The sequence below is a fragment of the Microtus oregoni genome, unplaced genomic scaffold (assembly GCF_018167655.1).
Source record: "Microtus oregoni isolate MIOR12 unplaced genomic scaffold, Mior012 000053F_ref0000044, whole genome shotgun sequence".
Lineage (NCBI taxonomy): Eukaryota > Metazoa > Chordata > Mammalia > Rodentia > Cricetidae > Microtus > Microtus oregoni.
In genome coordinates this window covers 9,365,775-9,392,165 of record NW_024543829.1, presented here as the reverse complement: position 1 = coordinate 9,392,165, position 26,391 = coordinate 9,365,775, and the positions used below count along the sequence as shown (strand labels likewise).

Here is a 26,391-nt window from a genome sequence, read left to right as displayed (position 1 = left end):
AAGGACCTAGGCTAACAGTAGTTTTAGTAAGAAATTCCTATGGTGACATGAATGGATTTAAAGAGTCTAACTCTTTTTTTTTTTTTTAAGATTTATTTCTTGGTTATATATACAACATGTTTTCCTGCACACCAGAAGAGGGCATCAGATCTCATTACAGATGGTTGTGAGCCACCATGTGGTTGCCGGGAATTGAACTCAGGACCTCTTGAAAAGCAGTCAGTGCTCTTAACCTCTGAGCCATCTCTCCAGCCCTATGAATGGATTTAAAAAGAATAGTAACTTAGGTAACAAAACGATTTTGCTTCAACTGCCTCTCAAAAACAAGTAACATGAGGCAGTTCTCCTTCACCAAAAGGTGAGGTCAAATGTAACAGCAACCCAAAAGCTCTAACCTAGGATTCAGGGGCTGACTCAACACAGAGACGCATGTGGAGAATCTCATACCGTCTGCCTTCAAGCGTTCTTAAACTGGCCTCTTCTCGTGCGGTCATCCTCTCTCTTCTAGCTGAATTCTGAGAGGCATGAAGAGGGTGGTTTGGGTGTCCTGGGTCTCCAGCAGACGCTAATGCAGAACCATAACGTAATTGAGCCTCAGTAGAGTCCATAATACTGACCATCCAGTTCCACGTGGGAATAAGCTTTTCTTCTACATAGTTCTATGAAGATCAAACTGAAATAGTCAAAACTACCCAAACAAAGCTAAATCTGATACAGTAATAGTAGGTTAATATTTAAGCATTTGTAATATTCCCATTATATTGAAATTCTCCTAATTGATGGGGAAACACTATATTCTAGTAAGCAACTTTTCAATGGTTTCATACCTGTAAGTTGACTGCATCTTGGTAAGTCAATTTCACAGCTGCTGGAATCTGAGAGTATACTAGGTGATTATACTTAGGGATAAGGCCCATCAAGTCCGAGATTTGTCTGATGACAATGCTGTAAGCCCTGGCTAAACTGCTTGCAGATGTTAAGTAGCTGCTGGCATTGCTAGCTTCCAAAGCAGCAGCTGCGGCTGCAGCACTTGTACTGATGGTGCCACTCCGGCGTAAATTTGAAGGATCAATATAAATCAAACCCGCGGAACTTGCTATAAGGAAAAAGGACAATTACAATGAGCTGATGTAGTTGCTAACTACTGTCACTGTATATGCTTGTACAAATCTAAATCATCAATTAATAATATGTACACGAGCAAAAGTGTACTACAACTGTATAATCTGAGGAGGGAAGTGTTCAAGAGTAATTCTGTTTTTCACAACCACCACACGAGAAATCATTTGGCGCTGTGTTGTTACAATTGGACGAGTGGAGAAGAAAGGAGGAAGATCTGGGGATACTAGGGACATCTACCGGAAAAGGCTATGGACATAGTTTAACATCCTAGAATGTCCAAAAGTGTTCTCAACAATAAAGAACTATCCAGTCCAAAAGAAGCAATAATGCAAAGATTGAGAAAACGTGATATAATCATATTCATGTACTTCTTATATTTGAAACTCAACAAAAGGAATTTTTATACAACTTAATAAATGAAGTGCTCCTAGGCGTAATGTCCCAGTTTTCAGACTTGCCTGCTGGTGTAGATGTGCTGGACGGAGCTGTGCCAGTGGCTCGCTGGTGTTGCGTATTACGAACAGCCCACTGCATGGACCGAGGAGCCTGGGCAGCCCCGCTCGCATGCGAGCTGTTGGTGGTTCTTTCTAGCGGCTCATCGAGCATGAAGGTCTCCTGCTCTATGTCATCACTCTGGCTGCTGCTGCTGTCAGAGTCACTCGAGTCGTTAGACTGAGAGTCGTCTTCAGAAAAGAAGGCAGGAACACTGCTTGCTCCTAAGTTATAAATTTTAGAAGAAAAACTACCATAAGTACTTTGATAATTAACTTTATCATGTACCACCTCATTCAAGAAAATATTTAACAGTGCTAAATGATATGAAGTACTGAGAAAACATCATAAAAATAGTTGAATGAGAACACTCTTTTTTAAAAAACTTTAAAATTAATCCGTTACTGAAAAAAAAAAAAAACCAAAACAAAAACAAAAGCTGACCAGAACAGTCAGAGAAGAAGAAAAGTACAAAGAGCCTCTAGTTACCCATGCATGTAATACAGGATTTACAGATGCAAGAGGCAGCTTCTCCCATGAGGCAACGTACCTGCTTCTGAGCCAGCGGTGGCTGCAGTGACCACACTTCGGCGACCACTGGCATTATCTTGGTTACTATGGTTACTTTCACTGTCGCTTTCTGTTTCAGCAGCTGCTAACAAATCTAGCTCCATGTCACTTCCTAGAAAAGTATTAAATAATAAGGGAGAAAAAGTCACCAAATAATGAATACAGATCTGACAAGCCAGTATATCGTCCCAGAAGGAGGAACTAAGAGGGCACACGGGTGAGTAAGGCACAGAAAACCCAGAGATTGGGAAGAACGGCTCAAGCACTGTAAAGAGTGGACTTCCCGCAGTTGCGTACCTCCTGCAGAGCCTCAGGGCTTGGGTAAGACCCCTACCCACATTGTCCTACTTTCATCTATTTTACCTCAAAAGGGAACTTAAAACATTTATAAAATTAATTATAATAATGCAGTTCAGTTACCTTAAACACAAAGTCAGAGATTAACACCCGGTCGTTAGAGACCGCATGGGACAGAGCTGCACAGAGAACTAAGCACACAATGCTACTATCTCGGGGAGAGGATGCACTATTTTCCTTTCTCTCCACTGGAAATTCCTTTGTTAAATTATGATTGATTAATTTTAGAGGTGAGGTGAATAAGACAAGATCTTGCTAATATATAACCCAGGCTGGCCTTAAACTCAAAATCCTACCGCAGCTTCCAGAATGTTGATTATTTTACCATTAAAGTTTTTTTTTTTTTTTTTTTTTTGAGAAAACAGGACTGTGTGGGTTCAGTAGGCACAGGTACTAGTTATAGTTATACTAAGGTCTGAAATCTGAGTTCAGTCACCAGATCTCCCGAGTTGGCAGGAGAGACAAAACACAGACTTGTCACTAATCTCTACACGCAAGCTGTGGCACATACGCATTTGGACTCACAGATCATACACACACTGAATAAATGGCTGTTTTTTTTCTTTCTTTCTTTTTTTTTTTTTTTTTTGAGGGGGACGAGTAGAGACAGGGTTTCTGTGTTAACAGTCCCGGAACTCGCTCTGTGGATTGGGCTGGCCTCGAACTCTGAGATGAGCCTGCTTATGTCTCCCAAATACTGAAATTAAAGGCATGCACCACCATGTTTGGCTAAATGAATACTTTTTTGAAATATATTTACTTATTTGGCATGGCAATAAGATGGACCTCTGTATGGAGATAGAATAATAACTAGTGGGGATGTGTTTTCTACTTTCCCCATGTGGGTCCCTAGCACTGAACTCAGGAAACAGGCTTGACAACAATGCCTTACCTACTGAGCTATCCACCAGCCCCAAATAGGAAAGAATGAAAGAGTTGGGTGGTGGTGGCGGCGCTCACCTTTAATCCCAGCACTTGGGAGGCAGAGGCAGGCATATCCCTGAGTGTGATGCCAGCCTGGTCTACAAAGGGATTTCCAGGACAGTCAGGGCTGTTACACAGAGAAAACCTGTCTCAGAAAATTTAAATATATGCAGATAGACAGACAGACAAAGTAGAAGGCTAGGTAGAGCGCTTGCTTAGCATGCTTCGAAGTCCCAGCTGGATCCCCACCATCAATAAACTTGGCACAGTCACACACATCTTACAATCCTAACACCTGGGAAGGTGAAGCAGGAAGATGAGAAGTTCAAGGTCATCCCACCTACACTGAGTCTGAAGTGAGTCCAGGATACAGAAGAGTTTCTTAAACAAAGAGGGGGGATGGTAAAATTATTTTGTTATGCTTTACTTTGAAGCACACTGCAGAGTGCCTTGGCAGAAAGCAAACTGGTTTAGGGTAGGGCAAATGAGGCTTCTCTCTTCCATCCTAATAACTCCCAAAGCCTGCATACCATCTTCATCGTGCTCATCGTGATGCCCCTCAGCCTCAGCATTCTCTTCCCCGTGCTCTTCCTGTTCATCGTGGTGATCCTCCTCTCCAGCCACGCCTTCCACCACCTCAACCTAAACCCAGAATCTTATTGTAGACCATTACAGCACATAGCAGACCTCCATCTCTACCAATTTCATCCACAGAATTAGTGAAATAAAGTGCAAAACACTCTAAAATAAGGAATTCTAAATTTATACTATGTAGCTTTAAAAATAACTTGCTAATAGAAATCTATTATCAAAAATTCTATCAGGGTTGAGGAGATGTCTCAGAGGTTAAGAGCACTGGCTGCTCTCCCGTAGATCCTGAGTTCAATTCCAGTAACCACATGGTGGCTCACACGGGTCTGTAATAAGATCTGGTGTTTTCTTCTGGTTGGCAGGCATACATGTAGCAAGAACACTGCAAAAAAAAATCTATCAACATATCTGACAGATTTTAATTTTTCTACATGAACAGAACCTTACAATTAGAAGTATGAAGCTGTTCTGAAGCATAGGGAAAGGGTTGAATTTCCTCTGTACTTCAACCATCATAAAATTCCAATTTCCTGCCTCTCAAATATTAAAACACTATTTCAACATTAAAACTATCTTTACTCTTAATTGTTAGGTAAAAAAACAAGTTTATGTGTCCAGTTTCCTGGTACTCAAAAGAAATGAAAGATTACTGACACTGCTGTAATACACAGAGCCACGAGTGGGTATAATAAAGTCCACAGGTTGGATGGAACATGGGGTAGTTTTAAGCTACTATCATTAATATTGAAAGTGACTCTTCTTCCCACCAAATTAAAGGGTGTCATCTGCATTTAAAATAATTAAAAATACCTCCTCCACATCTGCTGAAACAATATCATCCTGTTCTTCATCCCGGCCTCTGACAGGCTGTGACTGGCTGATGCGTCTCTGCTGTGGATTCCGGATGATGTAAGATGACTGTGATTGGCTGGAGCTGGAAGGAGCAGGGTTGGTGAGAACGCTACTTCCACACCTAAGGCAACACACGGCACACTTCTCCCTGGGATGTTTTATGGAGCTCAAGTCTTATATTCTTCCCTTCCTCCAACACCCTCAGATGCCGAACACTCATCCATTAGCAGATACAGTTTCTATTCTGTACCAGCTTGTGACCCATGGACTTGCTAGTGGGTGGGAGGGGACAGGGAAAATCAATATATAAACCATATCCTAGAACAGTAACAGCCAGAAGCAGAGCGCTCACAGTTTTGCTTCTCTTCAAACCTGACTTGAAATAACAAAAGGCAGATACCCTGCACAGTAACAATCACTGCATTAAGTTTTACACAGACCAGAAACTAAAGATGTGATATTAAGAAGTCCTTGGTAATTTCAACTGGATTCAGGAATAAGATAAAGGAAATTAAAATTAAGTGATGTTACGATGGAAAACTTTGCTGGAGCGATGTCTCAGAGGTTAAGAGCACTGGCTGCTCTTCCAGAAGTCCTGAGTTCAATTCTTAGCAAACATATGGAGGCTCACAGCCACCTGTAATGATATGGTGCCTTAACATACATGCAGGAAGTACACTATATACATAATCAAGATTTATTAAAGAAAAAAGATGGAACTTTTATCTTCCCTCATCTCAGTTTTCGTGAGAAATGGGAATCTAAGGCATTATCTGAGAGCCACTTAAGCAACAGTGCCTCCACAGGAGCAGTTGGCACCTGCCAGCCAGGAAGCTCAGAACCTAGAAAATAAAACAAGATTTTTTTGTTTGCTTTTGTTGCTGTTTGTTTGGAGACCGGGTTTCTCTGTACTTTTGGAGCCTGTCCTGGAACTCGCTCTGTAGATCAGGCTGGCCTTGAACTCACAGAGATCCACCTGCCTCTGCTAGGATTGAAGGCATGTGCCACCATCACTCGGCACAAGATGCATTATTACAGACGTACATGAGAAGTCAAGAGAAAAAGCTCTACAGATGAAGAGACCCACCCGCCTATGCCTGCTAAGTGCTGAGATTACAGGTGTGTATCACCGTGCCCCGTCAAAAAGGTATTTCTGAACACTGCAAAATTATAGGATTTCCATATTAAAAAAACGACTCCGCCAGGCATGGTGGCTCATGCATGTCATCCCAGCATTAGGGAAGCTGAGGCAAAAGACTGCCATGAATGAGGCCAGCCTATGTTATAAAGACCAGGTCTTGGGGTATTGTAGGACAACAGGAGCTTGGGGGGCTTAGCAGCAATACTAATAAGTAAAAGTCAATATATGTAATGTACTAAATATATTCTCTTAAAGCAACACAAAGTAATCCAGCAATTGGTAGGCTCTTCTCATGGTATTGGGATCAGTATAACATGAATCCAGACAGACCTGGCTGGCAAAATCATTGACAATGGGACACAGCTGAGAAATCGTAGAACTTAATTTACAAAGCTTTCAGAAAATGACAATTTGCCAATGGTGGGATGGTGACAGAAGAGCTTTGTTAGGTAAAATGCCAGATAGTTTCCAGAAAAGTCAAGGGCTTGGTACTCAAGACCCTTTTTCTTTTATTGTTCAAGACAGGGTTTCTCTGTGTAGCCCTGGCTGTCCTTGAACTCAAGAGATCCTCACGCATCTGCCTCCCGAGTACTGGGGATAAAGGCGTGTGCCACCACCACCACCCGGCTATTATTATTTTCTTTCTTAATTTCTGTCTCGGTCTATTTTTCAGTTAGTAGTGAGCTGTTCCATTTCCAAGAGTTTGTAAACATCCTGTTGCTGACATTCAGCTTTAATGAATGGTGTCAGATACATACTAAAACATCACTATACTTCCATTAAGGTAACAAAATTAGACTTGAGAAAAATTGATTCATCTGTTACTCAAAAGCACAACATAACATTTCTATACTAAGAACTAACATACCTGCTCGGCTGGTCTGGTGATGGGCGCGGTGGCAATGGTTCTACTGAAAACAGTTCTTCGCTGCCTTGCATGGCGTCTATGCTGGTGCTGGCCAGTGTAAACGGGGCTGTGGGGCGGGCAATCCCCATTCTGACAGGTACAATCAGAGACTCTGCTACATTGCACAATTCTTCTACAGCATAAGGGAGCAGTGCTTGGAACACACGTTTGCATTTTCCAATTGGTTGTGGAATAAAATTGCTATAGCAGAAAGGAAAATACGAATCTGTGAGTCCTCTCATACATATATTAACATTGTTACACTGAAAATGTGTCCCAACAGTATTTTAAACGCCTTACTTTTTCTTTTTGGATGAAGCCATTTCCACACTAAGAATGACAAACACTCTTGCCACTGACCGTAGAAACCTCATTGTCACAGCGATTGCTTCTTCTCGGCGACCAGGTGTGTATTTGTTCTGGAGTTCTTTTACTAAAGTGCCCAGCAGAGTATCTAAAAGCTTTAAAAGTTGTAACCGTTCTATTAATGCTGAGATGTTTCAGAGATGGTTAAATATTAAGTACACTGTTCTGATACTTTCTAAATGTTAATAGTTCCCCAATAAAATGTTAAAAATGATGCTTGTGCATATATATTAATTAGTGTGTGTGTGTGTGTGTGTGTGTGTGTGTGTGTGTAGGTAAGACACAACTTGTAGGAGTTGCTCTTCTCCTTCTATCACGTGGGTCCAGGGACTGCTCAGGTTGTTAGACTTTGGTAGCAAACACCTATGAATTGACTAAGCCATATTCCCAGCCCTCATAACAAACTCTTGAAACAAACTGAACCAAACCATCTTCCAGAGTCGGTAATTAAGCAACACAACTCCCACCATGTGTATGGCAGACAGTGATCCCAAATGGATACTATCTTGGTTTTTTGTTATATAGTCCTACTTACACTCATCTTGATTATTTAGAAGGGAATATAAAATACGTAAAATCAGAAGAATACACACACATATATAGCACATTTAACAAAGTGCAAAGTAGATTAAAATATCTGGTGATAAAATTTGTAATTCCATATCTACTAAACTACTAATTACTTTCTAACCTTTCCTATGCATAGTTTATCAAACAAGATTATCAACTACAAATACCCAATTTCATGTTGTCTTTTTAATGATACGTATAACAATTTTTATATCAAAACATTTTGCATTTCATTTCAGTAAATGGCTAGGCTGTGATGTAAGTCTACTATGATTAAATTCACTGAAGAATTTTACTTTGGAGGGAACCGGGTTGATGGTTGTAATCAGAAGTTATCAGCATGAAGTCTACTAAGAATCAATGAACTCACCAAAATATCAGCTGTGCACTTGACGATAAGGCAATGGGTGAAACAGTCTAGCCGAATTGTGCCGCTCTGCTGATTGAGGTATACCTGCTCTTCCGGCAAAAGATGGCCTATCCTACTGCTGGCACTTAGACTAGAAAGAGACAGAACACACTGTAGATAGCGACATTAACACAGGAAGCAGAGACAGTTTTAAGTGTTTGAACAGATACATACGGGTCTTTATTCTCCTGTGATCCAAACATAATCATAGATCTTAAAGCATTCCAGTCCTGCAGGACTCGCTCTAGTGCAAGCTGGGCAAACCTTGGTGGCTCTAAGTCGTGGTCAGGCATATCTGAATCTGAGAAGAACGAGTGGGTCAGACAAACATAAAATCCTTGGCTTTGCACACAAGTTAGAAATGTTCAAGACGCTCACCTTCAGGACTGGCTGTTTTCCGGTTACGATCCTCCCTGATTCGGGGCGGCCTGTACTGACAGTGCTCCACTGTCTGCCTGGCGACGGTCTGTACTAAGAACAGCAAGAGGTGCTCTCCCCTGAAAGACAGCACGTTGTTGAGAGTGAGCGAGGTACACCATATGCCGAGCTCCTTCCATTGGTCTATTCTGCATCCCAAGAATTCTACTTGCCTGCTGTTTGGTAGAGTGACCAGATTTGTAGCAGTGAGCAGGCGGTAGAGGAGGTCGAGACGAGCAGACTTCTGCCCGGCAATCAGAGTTTTACACTTGCATTTCTCCCAACAATCACAGTAGGCTGTTGGTGAAGTCCGCTTGAGTCTATAGGAATTCACAGAAAAGTTCATATATAGAAAACTTAAAAAAAGAGAGACCTGCACTGAAATGAGGGCCTACAACATGATGAAACTAGAGAACTCTGGTTTATGTTAAAAGGCAAAGTGTAACTTTTACAAGCTATATACAAGAAAGATTATTTAAAGGTATGAAATCCAGAAAACAACACTAAAATTCCTATTAAGAACACAGCATCCGGGAGGGGAATGGGAGGCGGTGGCGGGGAGGAGGCAGAAATCTTAGATAGATAGACAGACAGACAGATAGGTAGATAGATAAATAGATAGATAGATAGATAGATAGATAGATAGATAGATAGACAGACAGACAGAACCCAGCATCCTGTTGTCTTGGATAGTCACTCCCTTTTCTTTCCCAGCCCTAGGTGGCCTCCCACATGCATCTGGGCAACCCTCTGACCACTGTGGGCAGATGCTTCCTGCGTTTGTCTTTCACCTGACAGGACTGCAAATGCTGTCAGAACAGGAACTCCTGCTCCCCCACCCTGGAAGTCAGCAGGGCAGTGCACACACTGACCGGCCAGCATGGACACAGAAACTGAAGTGGGCTTTACGTCTGTCTATGGGGCAGGGTGAGTGAAGGACAGACGAGGGGGCTACCCTGTCCACAGAGCATGTGCAAACATTAGAGGACAATCTGCAAGAGTCTAGTCTCTCTTTACATTCTGTGAACCTAGGGATCAAACTCAGGCTCCCTTTGTAGCAAGTGCCTTTGCCAGCTGATGTGTCTCAGCACCCCAAATGGAGGGTTCTGATAGCGGCATTCTATTCCCTGTGCCATCTATATAGCGGGGTTCCTGCTGGTAACCCTGGGACATAAGCTGTACTGCAGTCTGTAACAACTAACAAACCAGCTAGAAGGACTCTACCGTGGAATAAAAGATTAAAACATTTAAAACATAAACAAGGCACAGATCAACTATTCAGCATAACACATTTAACAATGCTGGGGAGAGAGGGAGTTAAAACTGGCTGCAGAATACAGATGAAACTTTTCTGTAAACATGTTTAGAAGCACTAATCTGAACAATATTAATCTGACTCTAATTATACATTCCTTAGCCTACTGTCCTGATTCTGGTTAATGAGGACTACCGATAATAGAAAACAAGTTATTCGACAATACCAAAAAAAAAATCGAAGACCATATTTCTTTACATATAAACTGAAATGCGAAAAAAAACTCAACTTTCTACATTTTCTAAACTATGCCAACAATTGAAGCATTGTTTTGCACGGCAACATATGCCTAAATAGTTTCTGAGAAATGGAGCTGGATGGTGGTGGCGCACACCTTTAATCCCAGCACTCGGGAGGCAGAGGCAGGCGGATCTCTGGAGTTCAAGGCCAGTCTGGTTCCAGGATGGGCTCCAAAGCTACAGAGAAAGCCTGTCTCGAAAAACAAAACAAAACAAACAAAAAATGCAGCTGGACTTACTTGCAATCGTGTCCTTTATGACATACCCTCGCGCATTCTGTGCAGCAACAGAGCGACTCCAGCAATCCGCAGGTTCGACATTCAAAGATGTCCTGAAATTAAAATGGGTCCCAGTTAACGGCAGGGTAACAGTAAGGCACTTGGGGAACAAGGAGAACATGATGAGTGTGCAATGGGCAGTGTAAAGGATGAAAACCAAGCACATCAAAACAGTCCACATCCTAAAATAGACAGCAATTATAAAATCTGTATCAAAAGCCATGGGTCAGAGTCCTGCACATGGGAAGATTCAATTTTCAAAATCCACCATATTTAATTAGTAATGAATGACCCTTTTTGCCATATTTATGTAGGAACCAAATCAAAATTAATTCTTTGGATAATTTTAAAAGTAAAATAAAATACCAGAGATATTTACACACTTTTAACTCTAGTTAAGGAGGGGAAAGGAAACCTGAAGAAGTGCTAGGATGACTTACCTGGTTAATGTGTTCTGCTCCAGTCCATGTAAAACTGCAGGTGTCGTTGCAACACAGGACATACAAAGGAGAGTCGTCAGGGTTGGTGCCCGATGGGCAAACCATTTCCATGAACACATCCTCCTCTTTTTCACTTGTAGACACTTCAGCTGAAGAATTAAGAACACGGAAATTCATCTATCAGAAAGGACTTAACCACAAGCACAAGGAGGAGCCTTAAATATATTTATTTAGTACCAATTAGTAACCTCTTCTTATTAGTTAAAAAACTTTTTAAGTCAAAATGTGAAAAGTCTAGCTGGAGATGACTCAACTGTTAAGAGCACTGGATTCTCACCAGGGCCCCCCGCACCCACACGCCAGGCTCAACACTGTTTTCACTGCAGTCTCCAGAGATCTAATGACCACTACTGGCCTTAGCAGGCATCAGGCACACACATGCTACACAGACATGAACACAAAATACCTATACACTTGAAAATAATTTGCTTAAGTCAATGTATAAGAAAATCCAGCCAATTCTGGAGCAAAAAAGGCAAAACTGACTACATTGTAACTCTCTGTGATGACAACACACACTCCCGCCAGTGGAAGCCTTGGTCCTGTATCCAACAGTTAAGCCTCAAGTCTTAGCCAGGTCTGAGAGTGCACACCTATAATCCCAGCACACTGGAGGCAGAACACATATTTGAGGTTAGCCTGTACTACATAGTGAGGCACTGTCTCAAAAAACCAAGACTCTTGAGTCTATGTTTTATTTAGTAAATTACAGACCATACTGCAATTTATTAACATCAGTCTTTGAAAAAAAGATAATTCATCCTTTAAGAACTAGATGACAGAAATTTGATATTCCTCAATTCTTATTTAAGTCAGATGCAGCTACAATATGGCAGCCTATTATCGCTATGAGCTTGTCATATCAATTCAGCATAGACAACACTGTATTACTTTCAGATTTTATACTACCAATTATAAATGTAGTGAAAAATTCATACCAGTTGCTTTTATATGAAGTTTGAAAAAAATTTAACCAAATTTTATACATACAAAAATTATCTTGATAATTTCAATTATATTTACAAACATAGTTTGAATAATTGCAATGCTATACATGAAGAGAATCTATTCAAATTAAAAAGGAGCAGCTCATTTAGGCCTTGAACTATGCACTAATTACCTTTTGCAATTTTCTGTGCTGTTTCTAAAATGGTAATTGCAGCAGGATAAGCTCGGCCACTTACAGCAGACATGAATGGGGTCATCCCTCTCGCATCCCTAAAATGAGAAGAGCAGACAGGCGTGACGGTTCATCGCTTTAAAGTTGACACTCAGGAGGCAGAGGCAGGTAGACCTCTGTCTTAAAAACACAAATACACAATGCTGCCTTCCTATCTACTAGGAAAGAGGAAGGAGGGAAGGGAGGGAGGGAGGGAGGGAGGGAGGGTTCACTATAAACACACAACTCAACTTTTGTTTCAGTTACAGAAAGATTACTCTGTGATGCTATTAGAGAAACAATCTTCTGTTGTCTATGATGGCACTGATCACGATTCTTCTGCCTCAGCTTCCTAATGGCAGGGATGTCAACAAATTCTGTGCTGTCCTCAAGAGAAGCACATACCCTGACCCAACTAACAAGAGCATGGTTTCCAGTCATTTGGGGCCTAATCTCTGACACTGAGAACTCCTCTTTTACTAAGAATAATTTAGAGTTGGAGTCTGATGTTATAAATTCACACAAACATGATAGTGGCAACAGAAGAAATATACTGACAGATTCTATGTTCAGTACCCCACAAGTCAATTCACACAGGGAGTCATCTAAAAAGATTGTCGAGCTTCTTACTTGGCAGAAAGGAGCTCTCGCAGGTGCGGCTGCAGAACTGCACTATCGCAAAGCAGTTTTAATATAAAATGAGCATTTGCCTTTCGATCCTTGGATTCCACTACAGAAGGCTCTGTGGAAGGGCCTGTAATTAAGCAGAATTATTTTAGTATCAAACAGAAGAAAGACCGAGTTCTGAAAAACATACCATGATATGGAGTAAGTCACTAGAGCAATATCTGTAAGAGCAAACTAACTTAATACAAAGAATTTAAGCATATTAACATTTTTTTTTTGATTTTTCGAGACAGGGTTTCCCCATAGCTTTTGGTTATAAATTTTAATTGATTTCCTAATGCATGTATGTAAATACTGTATTCCAAATTATATAGAAGGAAGATTATGTATAGTACAATACTTTTTTTTTAAGCAAAGGAAAACATTATCTTTGAGACCAAAGTATGAACTTTATTCAGAGCCTGGAACCGGTGTGTCAGCCCAAGCAGACAGCAGCAAGGTCTTACCTGGGATGGTGGAGGTGCTTGGTCCTTGACCACTGCCAGTCGCTGCTGTGGTAAGAGATCCCACAGCGGGGGCCAGGATAAAATCAATGTCACCATCTTTAGCAAACAGAACAGCGGGTGCATATCATTATGGGCAGCATACCCCTAGCCTTTCTGCTAACAGGCCTTAAGGTTTTCTCCACAAACCAAAGGTCAAATCCAACAAAAGGTTAAGAGGAAATTTCTTTTCCATACTATGGAAAACCCATTGGGCAAACCATTCATTTATATTGATGTATCATAATCAAGGGGCCATCAAGCCTCTTACCAGCATAGAAATAAATTATGTAAGAGAAGATTCTAAAAAAAAAAAAAAAAAAAAAAAAAAACAAGCAAACCCCTTAGGCCAATTTCTCAGCTAATGATGATGGTCACCGTTCTACTGTCACCATCTGTAGTAGGAGGCCACGTGTTGGTTCCCGGCTGCTCAGACCCGAAATAATCACACAGAAACTGTATTAATTAAATCACTGCTTGGCCCATGAGCTCTAGTTTCTTACTGGCTCTTACACATTAATTTAACCCATTTCTATTCATCTGTGTATCGCCACATGGCTGTGGCTTACCAGGTAAAGTTCCGGCGTCTTTCTTCAGCAGGGCTACATGGTTTCTCTCTGACTCTGCCTCCTTTCTCCCAGCATTCTGTTTAGTTTTCCCTGCCTAACTCTGTTCCCCTATAGCTCTGCTATAGGCCCAAAACAGTTCCTTTATTCATTAATGGTAATCACAGAATACAGAGGGAAATCCCACATCAATTTTAAAACTATTTTTCACTAAAATGTCATTTCTCTTTTCACAATCTTGCCTTTTTATTAAACACTAAATAAAACAAGAGCTCTTACCAGGATCCATTGAAGGAGGGTCAGGAACCCAACTAGGAGGAGCTATGGGGGGTGAAACTGGATCCTGGTGGTCACTGGACGGAGCTCCAGCCTCATGTCTACCCAAACCAGCTGCTCTCAATGAACGTCTCATCATTTCCCGTAATCTCAAACTAGAAGGATATGGACAAAATCAGAACTCATTACCATGTCTAACCTAACAGGAGGTGCACAGGTGCTCTCATCTGAGAAGCTCAGAGCTTCTATAAGCAAACACTCCAGGCAAGGGGCTTAAGTACAAACGCCAATTCTGTGAGCACAGGATGAGTCAGTAGCGGGCAGAAATGAGTCCAGTACCCAATGGACACTGAAAGCATTAAAGCCCCCACAAACTTTAGCAAAGGGAACAAAAGTTTTAGTGAGATAACATTAGAAATAATCTTTCATACATACAATTAGGATAAATTTACACCTAAACATTAGAACAAATTTTTTTGGTCCCATTTCCTAAAAATTAAATTGAAAAACAAATATCAATAAAACTAATGATTAGTACAAAATGAATATTAGCCTACTAAATTCCTTTTCTGTGAACTCAAAAGCAATTAAACAAATATCCACATGAGCAATTTTAAAACAAAGAACAATTTAGATTTTTTTCAACACCTAAAAGAGCCCCCCCAGCCAAAAAAAAAAAAAAAAGCCAATGAAACAAAACAAAAACCCTCAACAAACAATACAACTTACACCTTCAAAAAATTAATTAAACTAAAAATGTTACTAGGGCTTGATTTGTTTTCTCCTCTTGCTATATAAAGAAAGAACACTGTACAGGTGGTCTACATCACTAAAAAGATAACTACTCAAGAACCCTCATCAGGGGAACTGGTACCTTCCTACATACAAGCCTGTACTGTACCTGAACAAAAGCTTACTCCAGCCACACAATCACGCTTAAGACAATAGCAGTTAAGAGAGCACAAATCCCTCCACTGAACCACAATTTTTAAAGCTTCTAAATAAAGAGTAAAAACTCTTATAGATGGGGATTTCATTTTCCCATGCAGCCATAATCACAAAGATATGACTTCTACTGTGGAAGACCTTGTAATTTATGAGAAACAAAATAAAAAATCTTAAATAATCTTGTTAATGTTTGGAGTTTCCAAATGTAGCAACTATTTAATCTCAGTGTAAATGTGTTTTTCCATATCAACATAGTTTTGCTTTTGTAAGAAAAATTAAGAACATGACAATTTCTTTCAAGAGTCTATTTCCAGAATGTGTTTTTAGAAACTTATTTGTGGTGTAAATTTTAATGTCTCCAATAATGTATTACCTATATATTTACTGCCACATATATCTACTCAACATTCTCCCCACCTCCCTGATTTGGAAACCTAAGATCACAAGTTTTTCTAAGACAGAGGGCAGAGCGCCATGATGATTTCAGTCAGTCAGCACTCGGAGAGAAAGAGCAGGTTTCTTCCCAGGGCAGAGCACACCAGTGACTGTGCACTGCACTGAGATGACAGCCGCTAGGGCGCCAACCTGTTCTACTCAGAGCACGGGTGGGAAAATGTAGGAAATGGAAGGCACTGCAAATAACCTGAAAATAAATGTGTGTTTGGGGCTTATTAAGAAAAAGTGCTCATCCCAGGGTCACAGTGAAAATGCCTACTGGGTAAGAAATATAAAATTACGATTGTAAGGGAAGTCAGGCGTAAGAAACAGAAGTAGTGGCAAACTAGAAGTACACATGGTCATCTAAAGACATCAGAAAGCACATGTGGTGTATTCTCCAACTTCTAGCTTGGTGTACATTAGAATAAATGAAGGTAAACTGAGATCATAGCCTCATCTTGAACGTGCAAACTTCCCAACTTTGTTGTTATGATGTAGTCAAGTCAATATTAAATGAGGGGTCATTCCTTGTCATTTTTTAAATTGTCCTTAACCTTTTTCTTCATTGGGTCTTGGGAACACTTTTAAGTATATTGCCCAATTCCTCATATAGATTCTTAAAAAATAAAAAAACAAAAAGAAAAAGAAAATTATTCTTCAAGATGCTGTACACAATTCATGGAGATTCACCTGGATCCTCAATGGCTGAGGACAATACTGAGGAGGAACCACTTGGCTGCTAAGATTCAGAGTTTTGACGTTTTGACATTTCTTCATATAGGCTTGCCTGGAGTCATCGTGTTTTCTGACAATATGGAAGAATTCAAGGATGGTGTAATCTCCTCTTTGTAAGCACGCTCTATCCATGCTACAGAAGCCTTAGAATCCAGTCATGGTCAAATACAACACTGTGACAGAAAAGCGAAGGTCATGTGTCTTCCAGGTCAACAAGGCTAGAGCACACACCTGCAATCAGATGCCTCAATCAAGCTCTCCACTAAGTCTGCCCTCTGTACTCAGGAACTAGCGAGTCATAGCATCATCTGAAGTCATTACAGTATTCCATTCAACAGTGAAACCGCATCAGTTCTGAGCTTACAGCTCAGGAATCCCAGCCTGCATACTCATCAAGGGGCATCGCCTACAAAATCCACTGTAGGCTAGAGGAGGACTTCACTTCAATGAAGCAGTCTGTGGACTTCCTACTGCCCGGCGTGGATAGTAAGCCTCCTGTGCTGTCATCTGGTCACCGGCAGCCCTGAGCTTGCATGGTTAAGAGCACAGCAGTGGAATCTTCGGCAAATCCCTCAAAGGAGCTTACTGTGCAAAGCTATTTCTGTGAGCAACTCATCGCCCACTCTTGAAGCTCCTTTTAGTCTTTGCCTTCAAAATAATCCTTATATGAAAAAAGATGGCTGTATTGGCATTGGACCAACTGTATCAGAGTCCAAAGTGATTGGCACCTGTAATTTCCCTGAGGAAATGAAATACCTGAAATAATTCAGAAACTAATTTCTTCGTGAAGAATTTAAGTTGCTTCCCATTTTAGAGTCAACGCTTTGCTTAATGTAGTTCTAGTTAAGTAAGTTCATGGTAATTTCCGTATGTATAGTACACATGTTTCTGTACTATTTAAAATTATGATTTGGTCACCCACAGAGTTTTTTTTGTTATGTCTCACTTTTGGATCTTTTTGAGTTCAGAGAAACTATCAACTTGGTAGCTTTCCTAATGCCAATTTAGAAAAAACCATTGTGAAGGAACAGATGAGTGCACAGCAGAAACTCGGGCAATGGTCTTCCCGTGGAGCAGGCTGCGCTGCGCCTCCTCTGGTTCAACTACCCACCAATGCCTTCACACACCCTGTGTCCGTGACCAAGAACTCGGACGCTTGCATATCTAAAATTTGCCCTTTTCCTACAGAAAATTACTGAATTCTTTATTATCTAGGAAACACCTAGCAGTTTTAATAGGTTACAAAGGATTATTCATTCAACAACTCAGAAAACCTGAAAATTTAAAATCAAACATTCAAAAGACACATCAGCCTTTTACTTCTCCCCAGATCATTAAGACATCTGAGGAATGAACCTATATAAGCAATATGAAAACTTAAAGACTGAGGGTTGGTTTTTTATTTATTTTTTTCTGTTGTTGTTTTTGTGAGTCGGAGGCGTGTGTGTGTGTGTGTGTGTGTGTGTGTGACTGTATTGTGTTCCTTGGTCTCCATCTCAGGAAACTGCCTAAGAAGAATGATAAGTTCAGATCATGTTCAAAAGATGAAGTCTGAGCTGTGATTCCATTATCAAGTGTGAGAGATCCCAATGTTCAGACCTGAACCCTAATTAGTTACCAGACATTTCCCAGTGCTATTGGTAGAAGCCAAAAACAAACAAGAAAGGACCCACCAATCCATGCACACAACAGTATGAGAGACACTGCTTTCTGTACTTGGGATTTTTTCTTCCAATTAAACTTCCTTGTAAAAATCATATTACCTTCGACTACTTGATGATCCAGCCCGATTACCTGGGCCATTACTCGAAACAACTGATATTGCATTTGCAATGGCTTCCACAGCAGAGAGCCTTTCGGCAAATGTATTTCTTTCTGAGCGCTCAGCTTCTGAAACATAAGGGAAAAAATTAGGATTTAAACTTTGAAAACAACAGATAGTATGGACTGACCAGTAAACACTAACTCACACATGTTAGTGCTTCAATTAGCATAGCAGGTAACTATTCTCCGCAACAAAGGTTGAAATACTACCTTTATTTTTTATTCTGCCTCATTTCAACAACATAAATAACAAAAGGTAAACTCAACTAGACTTAAAGTTACCTATTATTAAAATAAATAAATAAATAAATAAATAAATAAATAAGATGGCTCGCTTATCAGTCTGCCCGTCTTAGTTCTATGCCATTTATACACAGCCCCAGGAATTCTGATGAAATAAAAATGAGAATTGCAAGTCACCACTCAAAATGCACTAACCACAACATCACCAGCAGAATTCTAAATAATCACAGTTTCACTTAGATTCTTCCACATTTAGCCAATATATAAAAAAAAAAAATCCAAGGACAAAAATACACACACACACACACACACACACACACACACACCACCAAGACAAAGCAAAAAAACAAATCATCTTACTGACTTTCAGAAACATATAACAGCCCAGTAACTTATTTTTTTCCCTTCTACATTTCAAACAACAGGACAAATGCTGCTTCTGGTGGCTTATGGGGGCTGGAGACACAGGTGCCTCAGCAGTTGGGAACACTTGTTAACCTTGCAGGTGACCGAAATTCCCCAGGACTCCTGTTGGGCAGCTCACATCCACCTGTAACCCCAGCACTGGCACGTGTGCACACATGAACATACATACATATACTGAGATAATTATTTAGGGAGTAGAGAGATGACCAGCAATTGAAAAACTCCCTGCTCTCCTAAGAGGAGCACAGTTCAGGTCCCAGCACCATGACTCATGGCTGCTGGAAATCGAGCTCCAGAGGGTCCAATGCCTCTACTCCTCTCCGGCAAGTGTACCCACCCTTGTACACACATTCACAGGCATACACACGTATATAACTTAAAATGCTTTTTAAAATGTCATTGTAGCCAGGCAGTGTGGCACATGCCTTTAATCCCAGCACTTGGGAGGCAAAAGCAGGCTGCGGATCTTTGTGAGTTCAAGGCCAGCCTAGTCTACAAGAGCTAGTTCCAGGACAGCTAGGGCTGTTACACAGAGAAACCTGTCTCAAAACACAAACAAATAAAAAACAACGAAAACAAAAAGTCACTGTACTTACTTCAATTTGCTAAGTTCATTTAGTATCAACATACTCAGCTTGTATATTATTCAAAGAATTAATTAAAGACAAAACCTCACAGATCAAACTTAATGCAGGCTTCCATATCTAACCCTTATAAATATCCTTACCAACTACAAAGTCAGACCTTCCAAGATCATATAACATAAAGTAAAACGTGCACATGTTCTCCACAGGAACTGAAGGTGTGTTATGGTGCTGGTCTTACCCTCTTCTTCCTTAGTTTCCTTGTTGCTAGTTGGAAAGCAAACTGAGACACAAGCATGCAGGATGTTCCGATTGCCATCACATCTGTGACTGATGAATGTCTGCAGCATCTGTAGGTTCTGCTCTAACACAACCGCTTGCTCGAGATTCACGAGATACTGTCGGCAGGCCTCATAGTCACAGCGCAGAATATGCTGCATTAGGGTTTGTTTCTGTACTCGGGCAAAAGAGGGCAAAAAAAATCTTCAACGAAACTGAACAGCAAACATATCTAAAACTACATACATCAAACATTGTGTTGTGGCCACTACAACGCAATCAGATCCAGAACAGACTGCACGTGGCTGAATTCTTCTGTATTCTGTTAAGTGAGGGCAGAAAGAGTATGAACTTTCTGGGAAACATGTCTGAGTAAAGGTTTCCAATTGTCAGAACTACCTCAACTCTGTGACTGACGGAAAACCAGTTACACAATGAAGAACTCAACAGGAATGCCTGGGTATGATAAAATGACCATGTTTGGTGGACACCCTGGTGTTTAGTCCGGCTCTCAAATTAGAACACTAGCAATACTATCAGCTAAAATGATGTTACTCTTTATTCAATACTTACTTACCAGCACCTCATTGTATAGAAGTTACATTTCTGGGTCTATGAGAAGGCTCAGTTGGCAAAGGCACTTACCACCAAGCTTGACCACCTGAGACCAATCCCCAAGGCACATGGTGAAGAGAATCAACTCCTGTAATTGTCCTCCGATTTCCACATGTGCCTTCCAACACATCCCCCAATCACGTACATATTCAGTAATCAAGGCGCGCAAAGGGTGATATTATGTTGTGGTACATGAATACAAAACCTTTAACTCTCTAGGAATTATCATAGGTATAATTTCCAAAGTCAGAAACAGATCTAACTATCAAGACATAACAGTGCTGTAAGATATGCGCAGAAAATACTATTGTCTCTTGTCTCGTAGCACAAAGAAGTAGTTCAGGGCTGGAGAAATGGCTCAGCGGTTAAAAGCACACGACGCTCTTGCAGAGAACCCAGATTCAGTTCCCAGCATCTACAGCCCTCTGTAATTCTACTTCCAGGGGATCTGACGTCCTGCTCTGGCCTCCTCGGCACCAGGAGCGCACATGCTACTTTACACATAGAAAAACAAGTCTTTCAAACAACAAACACAAAAACAGTACAAAAGTGAAAAACTAAAGAGAAAGACATTTCATAGAACATAAAGCACTAGTTTTATTTAAAAAAAAACTTTAAACAAGCAGGTATGTATGGGAATAGAGAGGGACAAAGAAAAGGACACTGAACAATTTGTCAGAAACTGCCTTAAAGTCTCCCTCCCCAACCTCATGGGGAAGAAGACGGAATAGAGGGGTCACTGCAAACTCAGCATGCTTGGCACATGTGAGAAAAGCTGCTTTCCCTGTAGAATTAACTACTACTACGGGTGACTTTCTGCCATATGCTCACAGATGAAGTCTCTCTGAACCCCAAAGCATGCCTGAGCACACAAGTCTGTCCACCCCCCACTCCAATGATCACAGCCCACCAGTCAGCTGGTTGGCATCAGCAACTGTACAGGAAGTGTTCGTTGCCAACCTGCGAGACCTAGTACCATGCTTAGCTGTGCTGCCGTATGGGAAAAGGCACAGGGAGCTCAGAGCAAACTAAAAAGTCTGTAGCTCTACTCATGTCACATTCAAATCACTGAACTGTGCTGTCTCGCTTTGTTCTCAGGGTGTCTTTTTCTTTTTTATTCTCCACTGTCCTCATGGATGTGTGATAGACATACATCCTCAAGATTGCACATCTAAAAACAAAGTACCTATGTTAATCCTGACCTAGATGCTCACCTTTGAGCAATTCAAGGCCCTGTGTGGTGGGTGCGGACAGCTCTAGGATCTGTCTTTAGATCTAGAAAGAGACCCAACTCCACACAGCTTTGGATTCTCCATGGCACATGCAGACAGACACAAAAATAAATAAGCAATTTTGAATTAATAAAACAAGACTTTTTTACACTTTTTCTTGAATTTGATCTCTTGCATTTAGCATCAACAAATTTTCCTGATTCTACTTGCAAAAGCAAATATAAGCCTACCCAGGATCTTATCCCTTTTTATAAATAATTCTGTCTTCTGGCCCAACAGTACTTTGAACACCACCATTCCCATCTCACTATTCCCATTTGCCTTTTAATGCTCAGAGCTAGCTGCAGAGCTGAGTGGAAACATCTCTACTTCTCCAACTGACAGCAGCTCAACCATAGCAATCCCAAATCCCACTTTACTCTGTCTGCCCCTCCTCCACCTTCCCCCATCACCATCTCACACACAGCTCTCCCTGACCACTACCATCCACCAGGTCCTAAGCTAAGTTGTGCAGTTTCTGCTTCCTTCAAGTACATCAAATCTCTCCCTCTTTCCCATTTTCAAAAGTTCAAGTCTGCCTTGTATTTAACTTGGATTATACACTAGTTTTTATCTGATTCTCTAAACATCTCTTTTCTCTCCACTCCTCCCTAAAACCCCAATACTTTATTACTAATCTTTAAAACAGAAAATGCCATTCACCACTTCAAAATTCTTCTACTGGGATTCAGATCAAACTTAGGCACCTCGGGGAAAGACCCAAGTCACCCTCTGCTCCCCCTGGTACCAATATCACCTTCACCTCTTGGCTAAACATATTTTTCTAACATTATTGAGATTCTTAAAGATAACACCTGGTACCACAGACAGTAATCTTCTCTCACCCCTTAGCACAAACAACACTTCCTCAAAAGCTTTCTAAACAGTCTGACTTTTATCTCAGCACACTGTGCTATTCCAACAGTATAAATGCCTTCATTTTTAAAACAATATTATACCATAACCAGACTTCTCATCTAGTTTACTATTATATTACTATAGTTATTAGTTCTTATAGGGAAGGAACAAGAATTTTCTCAAGATATCAGTATTTCTTCTTAATTAAAATGCCAAGTAATTTCAAAAGTTAAATTACCTCTACAGCCATGATGATAATAGCAGCTTTCTTTTTGATTGTTGAATTAGCAGGAAGATTTATTAAAGAGTGTACACCCATCCCAAGACTACTAATTGGCGGAAGATCAAGCCAGTCAGGGTCCCTTATTCCTCCCATGCAATCTTTGGCCATGGGGTAGATAGTACCATTTCCATCTCGAAGAATAATAGGAGATTCCTACAATGGATGAAAAATAATAAATACTACTTGATCACATCAAAACTGATTATACAAACCTACTGTGACCATGCATGCCCAAATCCTAAACTCTTAGAAGGATAAAATAAAACGGGAAGAGCAAGAGTTCAAGTTCAACCTAAACTAGAGACCCTTATCAACAAAAAAAAGGAGTGGGAGACAAAGATTGACCTTACAATAAGTGTATTTATTTTACTATGTTAGCAATAATAATCAAATTTAAAACTCTCATAAGAAAATATGTTGAATATTCTAAAATCTTTAATTCCCTAACAGGCAAACCCTACGTGGCACAAAGATGCCAGTCTTTATTCTTTTTTTTTTTTTGGTTTTTTCGAGACAGGGTTTCTCTGTGGCCTTTGGAGCCTGTCCTGGAACTAGCTCTGTAGACCAGGCTGGTCTCAAACTCACAGAGATCCGCCTGCCTCTGCCTCCCTAGTGCTGGGATTAAAGGCGTGCGCCACCAACGCCCGGCGCCAGTCTTTATTCTTAAAGAGGAAAATGCGGCTCTTACCTGTCCAGCAGTGAAAATAGCTACATTCCTCTCATTCTGACCAAGAAAAGCAATGCTGCTTGTTGGAAAATTATTTTCTTGTTCAGCTTTTCCTGTAGCAAGATCAAAGATACAGTACCGCACCCAGTTTCCTGTCTTCAAAACAGCATGGACACCTTTCAAAGGCACAAAAAGAAAGAGAAGTAGAAAACTCACACACATTACCAATCACTCTTCAACAGCTGTGTGTAAATTCAGCCACGTTTCACTGGATTGTGCGACATGCCAGGGACAAAAACCATCAAGTCACCAACAATGTCTCCTATTCCCCTGGGCACATGCGTGAATGGGAAAGACCTCACCTCTGGAATCCACATTCACCGCCAGGATCTCAGTCTTCTCTGGTATACAAAGCTTTTTAGGGGCCCTCTGAAAACAGTCTGGAACTTTTGGTGTCCCACCAGTTTTGACAACCTGCCAACAACAATGGGAATTTTGCTCTTACTCTAACAAACTCAATGGTCCATCCCAGAATTAACTGAGAATCCCTGTACAGACCTGCAGCTCGTCGATTCTGAGCAGCCTGCAGTCCTGCAGGAGCGAAGAAGGGTCGGCATCTGGGCCAGAGCTGTTTGGACAGTTTGTGTTAGTGGATGTTCCCGGAAACTTCACAGCAACATAGGCACCATCCACTTTTAGCACCTGGAAACGAGAGGCAAATACAATGAGTAATTTTTAAAAAGTTTATGTAAAATTGACATGCAGATACTGCTTGCCGAAGTGACTTAATACTAAAGACACTTAAGTTCTTGTAAGTATGTATCCTCAATGAGCACCACACTGTTACATTAACCTGAACAAAACCATTAAAACTTTCCTGTCAGATCCACATTCAAGGCTAAAAGAACCAACTCAGAGCCAATGATTACAACGCGTGTTAGCCATGTACCACAATCACGAGAGTTGGCCACTTACTGATCAGAACGCTCAGCTTTCTTCTTTATTACTCTAAGCAGCAATAGCTATATCCCAAACTAATCTTCACTATAAAGCTGAATGGGATCTTAAATAATTTCTGGATCTTTCTGCTGCTACCTCCCAAGTGATGAGGTAACAAATAGACCTCACCGTACTCCACCTGGCACTTTCTGTATTTATGTAGGTCAGCAGCCTAGAAAGTTGCAAAGCTATTTAAGATATTAGTATGACTGAGGACATGACATACTATTGTTGCTGTTATTTCCTTTTTTTAATTAAGTAAGTTTAAATTACCAGATCCGTACTTGTGTGACCACACTGCTTTCAAACTGGAGACAGGGTCAACAATGCAGACAAGCCAGGACTTGGAAGCAGGACATCTGAATCTCACCTCTTCTAATTTGAGTTTAAGCCAGTGTGAACTCAAATCAAACTACATTAATGAAAAGCCTTCCTAAGAAAGGCCTGTATAAACCGTAGATCTTGGTTTACCATTCATTTCCATTGTATACAAACGAAAAATCATAATTTCAAATGTCATCATATTTCAGAAAACTAAAAAGCAATTTAAAAAGCACTCACTTTGTGGATATTCTCTACTATAGGAATTCTAAACTATGGCCCGAGGGACAAAAGGGTCAATTAATAATATCCAAGCAAACTGCTATTTACTTGGCTTCTTAGAAGGAAAATCTTCAGGAGGAAAGGAGGAGAAAGCACAAGGTGGTTCATGCAGAGCAGTGCTTAAAGGCTACAAATGATCTCCCTCTGCAGCTTCAGAGTTCCAGCAGGGACCGCATCTAAAGTAATGTACCGGGTAGCAGAGAGGGCTCAGCAGCCAGAGCACATGCTCGCAATCCTAAGGACCAGTGTATATACAACACAATAAGCATCCTGCAAGGGCCTCTAACTCTAGTTCTAAGGGAATCAGCACACACACACATCTGTACACACTCATGTCAGTGTGCAAACACACCTCACAAATAATCTTACTTAAAAAATAAAAACAGTAATGTATCTCTCCAAATTTTCTGTACATGTAAAATTATCCCGAATTAACCTGAGAAGAAAACATCACCTCAAATGCTCAATGCACATGTGATGGATTCTTGATTGTCAAAATTTGACAACATGAGAAATTAACTAAAATTCAGGGGGCTGGTTATACCTGTGAGTGATTTTTTTTTTTCTTAAATCACTTTAAGTGGGAAGACCCACTTTTAATTTTTGAGGTGGGAAGCTACACTTTTAATCCATATCTTCTGAGCTAGGAAGATTCACCTCTAATCTGGGCCACAGCTTCTGCTGGCAGCTATACAAACGACATGGGAGAACAAAGCTCTTCACTTCCTCACTCTCACTGGCTAAAGCCTACTTCTTCTAAGGATTCCAGTGTATACCGAAGAGTTGCTGAGACATACAGCCTGTGGGCTGCACAGCTACTAAATTCTGGAACCTTCCACTGGTAGACAACCATTGCTGGACTAGCTAGGCTACAACCTGTTAAGTCGTTCTAAAGAGCGAGAGAGAGAGCGCCAGAGAGCGAGAGAGAGAGAGCGCCAGAGAGCGTGTGTTTATTTTATCAGTTCCCCTAGAGAGCCCTGACCACAGCACAGCTTCATCTCTTCACCTTCGGAAGGTCTAAAGGAGCCACTGAAGCAGACTAACTAAAAGGTAGCCTGGAAGAAAGAGGTCTCAGACACTAACTATAGATATCCTCAAGCAAGCAAAATGGAGTAGTAGCATTGAACAAACCTTGCCAACAGGAACATTCTTGACATCTTCAACAAAAACGACATCCCGGAGAGACCACTGTTCTTCATTCACCTTCTCCTCCTCCTTCGGGGCTGGAGTCGACCGACGTCGTTCTTAGACAACAGCAAAACGTTAAGTACCAAAAAGAAACCATAAAAACTCTGACAGTCCCATCTAAGCATGCAGTAGTGGATGTTTGTACAGGAACCCAGAATCCTTAAGTCCCCCTTTCTGAATTGAGAGTTTGCAACATAAAACTCATACTCC

At 40.8% G+C, this 26,391-nt stretch overlaps 1 protein-coding gene across 2 annotated transcripts in view; it reads right to left on the bottom strand.

The window, feature by feature from the left end:
- The window catches only part of Ubr5 (ubiquitin protein ligase E3 component n-recognin 5), a 110,230-nt gene that overhangs the window by 25,791 nt on the left and 58,048 nt on the right, over nt 1-26,391 (bottom strand). For both annotated transcript variants that reach the window (XM_041637444.1, XM_041637445.1), the window contains exons 16-40: nt 26,125-26,237; nt 23,950-24,093; nt 23,754-23,865; nt 23,413-23,567; nt 22,680-22,877; nt 19,660-19,870; nt 18,105-18,231; nt 14,224-14,375; nt 13,343-13,438; nt 12,840-12,963; nt 12,171-12,268; nt 10,991-11,139; nt 10,512-10,603; nt 8,892-9,038; nt 8,680-8,798; nt 8,476-8,602; nt 8,263-8,392; nt 7,257-7,417; nt 6,918-7,157; nt 4,867-4,990; nt 3,996-4,107; nt 2,165-2,296; nt 1,581-1,838; nt 828-1,096; nt 448-659 (exon numbers count right to left, since the gene is read on the bottom strand). In XM_041637444.1, coding sequence (XP_041493378.1) covers nt 448-659; nt 828-1,096; nt 1,581-1,838; nt 2,165-2,296; nt 3,996-4,107; nt 4,867-4,990; nt 6,918-7,157; nt 7,257-7,417; nt 8,263-8,392; nt 8,476-8,602; nt 8,680-8,798; nt 8,892-9,038; nt 10,512-10,603; nt 10,991-11,139; nt 12,171-12,268; nt 12,840-12,963; nt 13,343-13,438; nt 14,224-14,375; nt 18,105-18,231; nt 19,660-19,870; nt 22,680-22,877; nt 23,413-23,567; nt 23,754-23,865; nt 23,950-24,093; nt 26,125-26,237 — 3,802 coding nt within the window. The remainder of the gene's footprint in view (nt 1-447; nt 660-827; nt 1,097-1,580; nt 1,839-2,164; nt 2,297-3,995; nt 4,108-4,866; nt 4,991-6,917; nt 7,158-7,256; nt 7,418-8,262; nt 8,393-8,475; nt 8,603-8,679; nt 8,799-8,891; nt 9,039-10,511; nt 10,604-10,990; nt 11,140-12,170; nt 12,269-12,839; nt 12,964-13,342; nt 13,439-14,223; nt 14,376-18,104; nt 18,232-19,659; nt 19,871-22,679; nt 22,878-23,412; nt 23,568-23,753; nt 23,866-23,949; nt 24,094-26,124; nt 26,238-26,391) is intronic.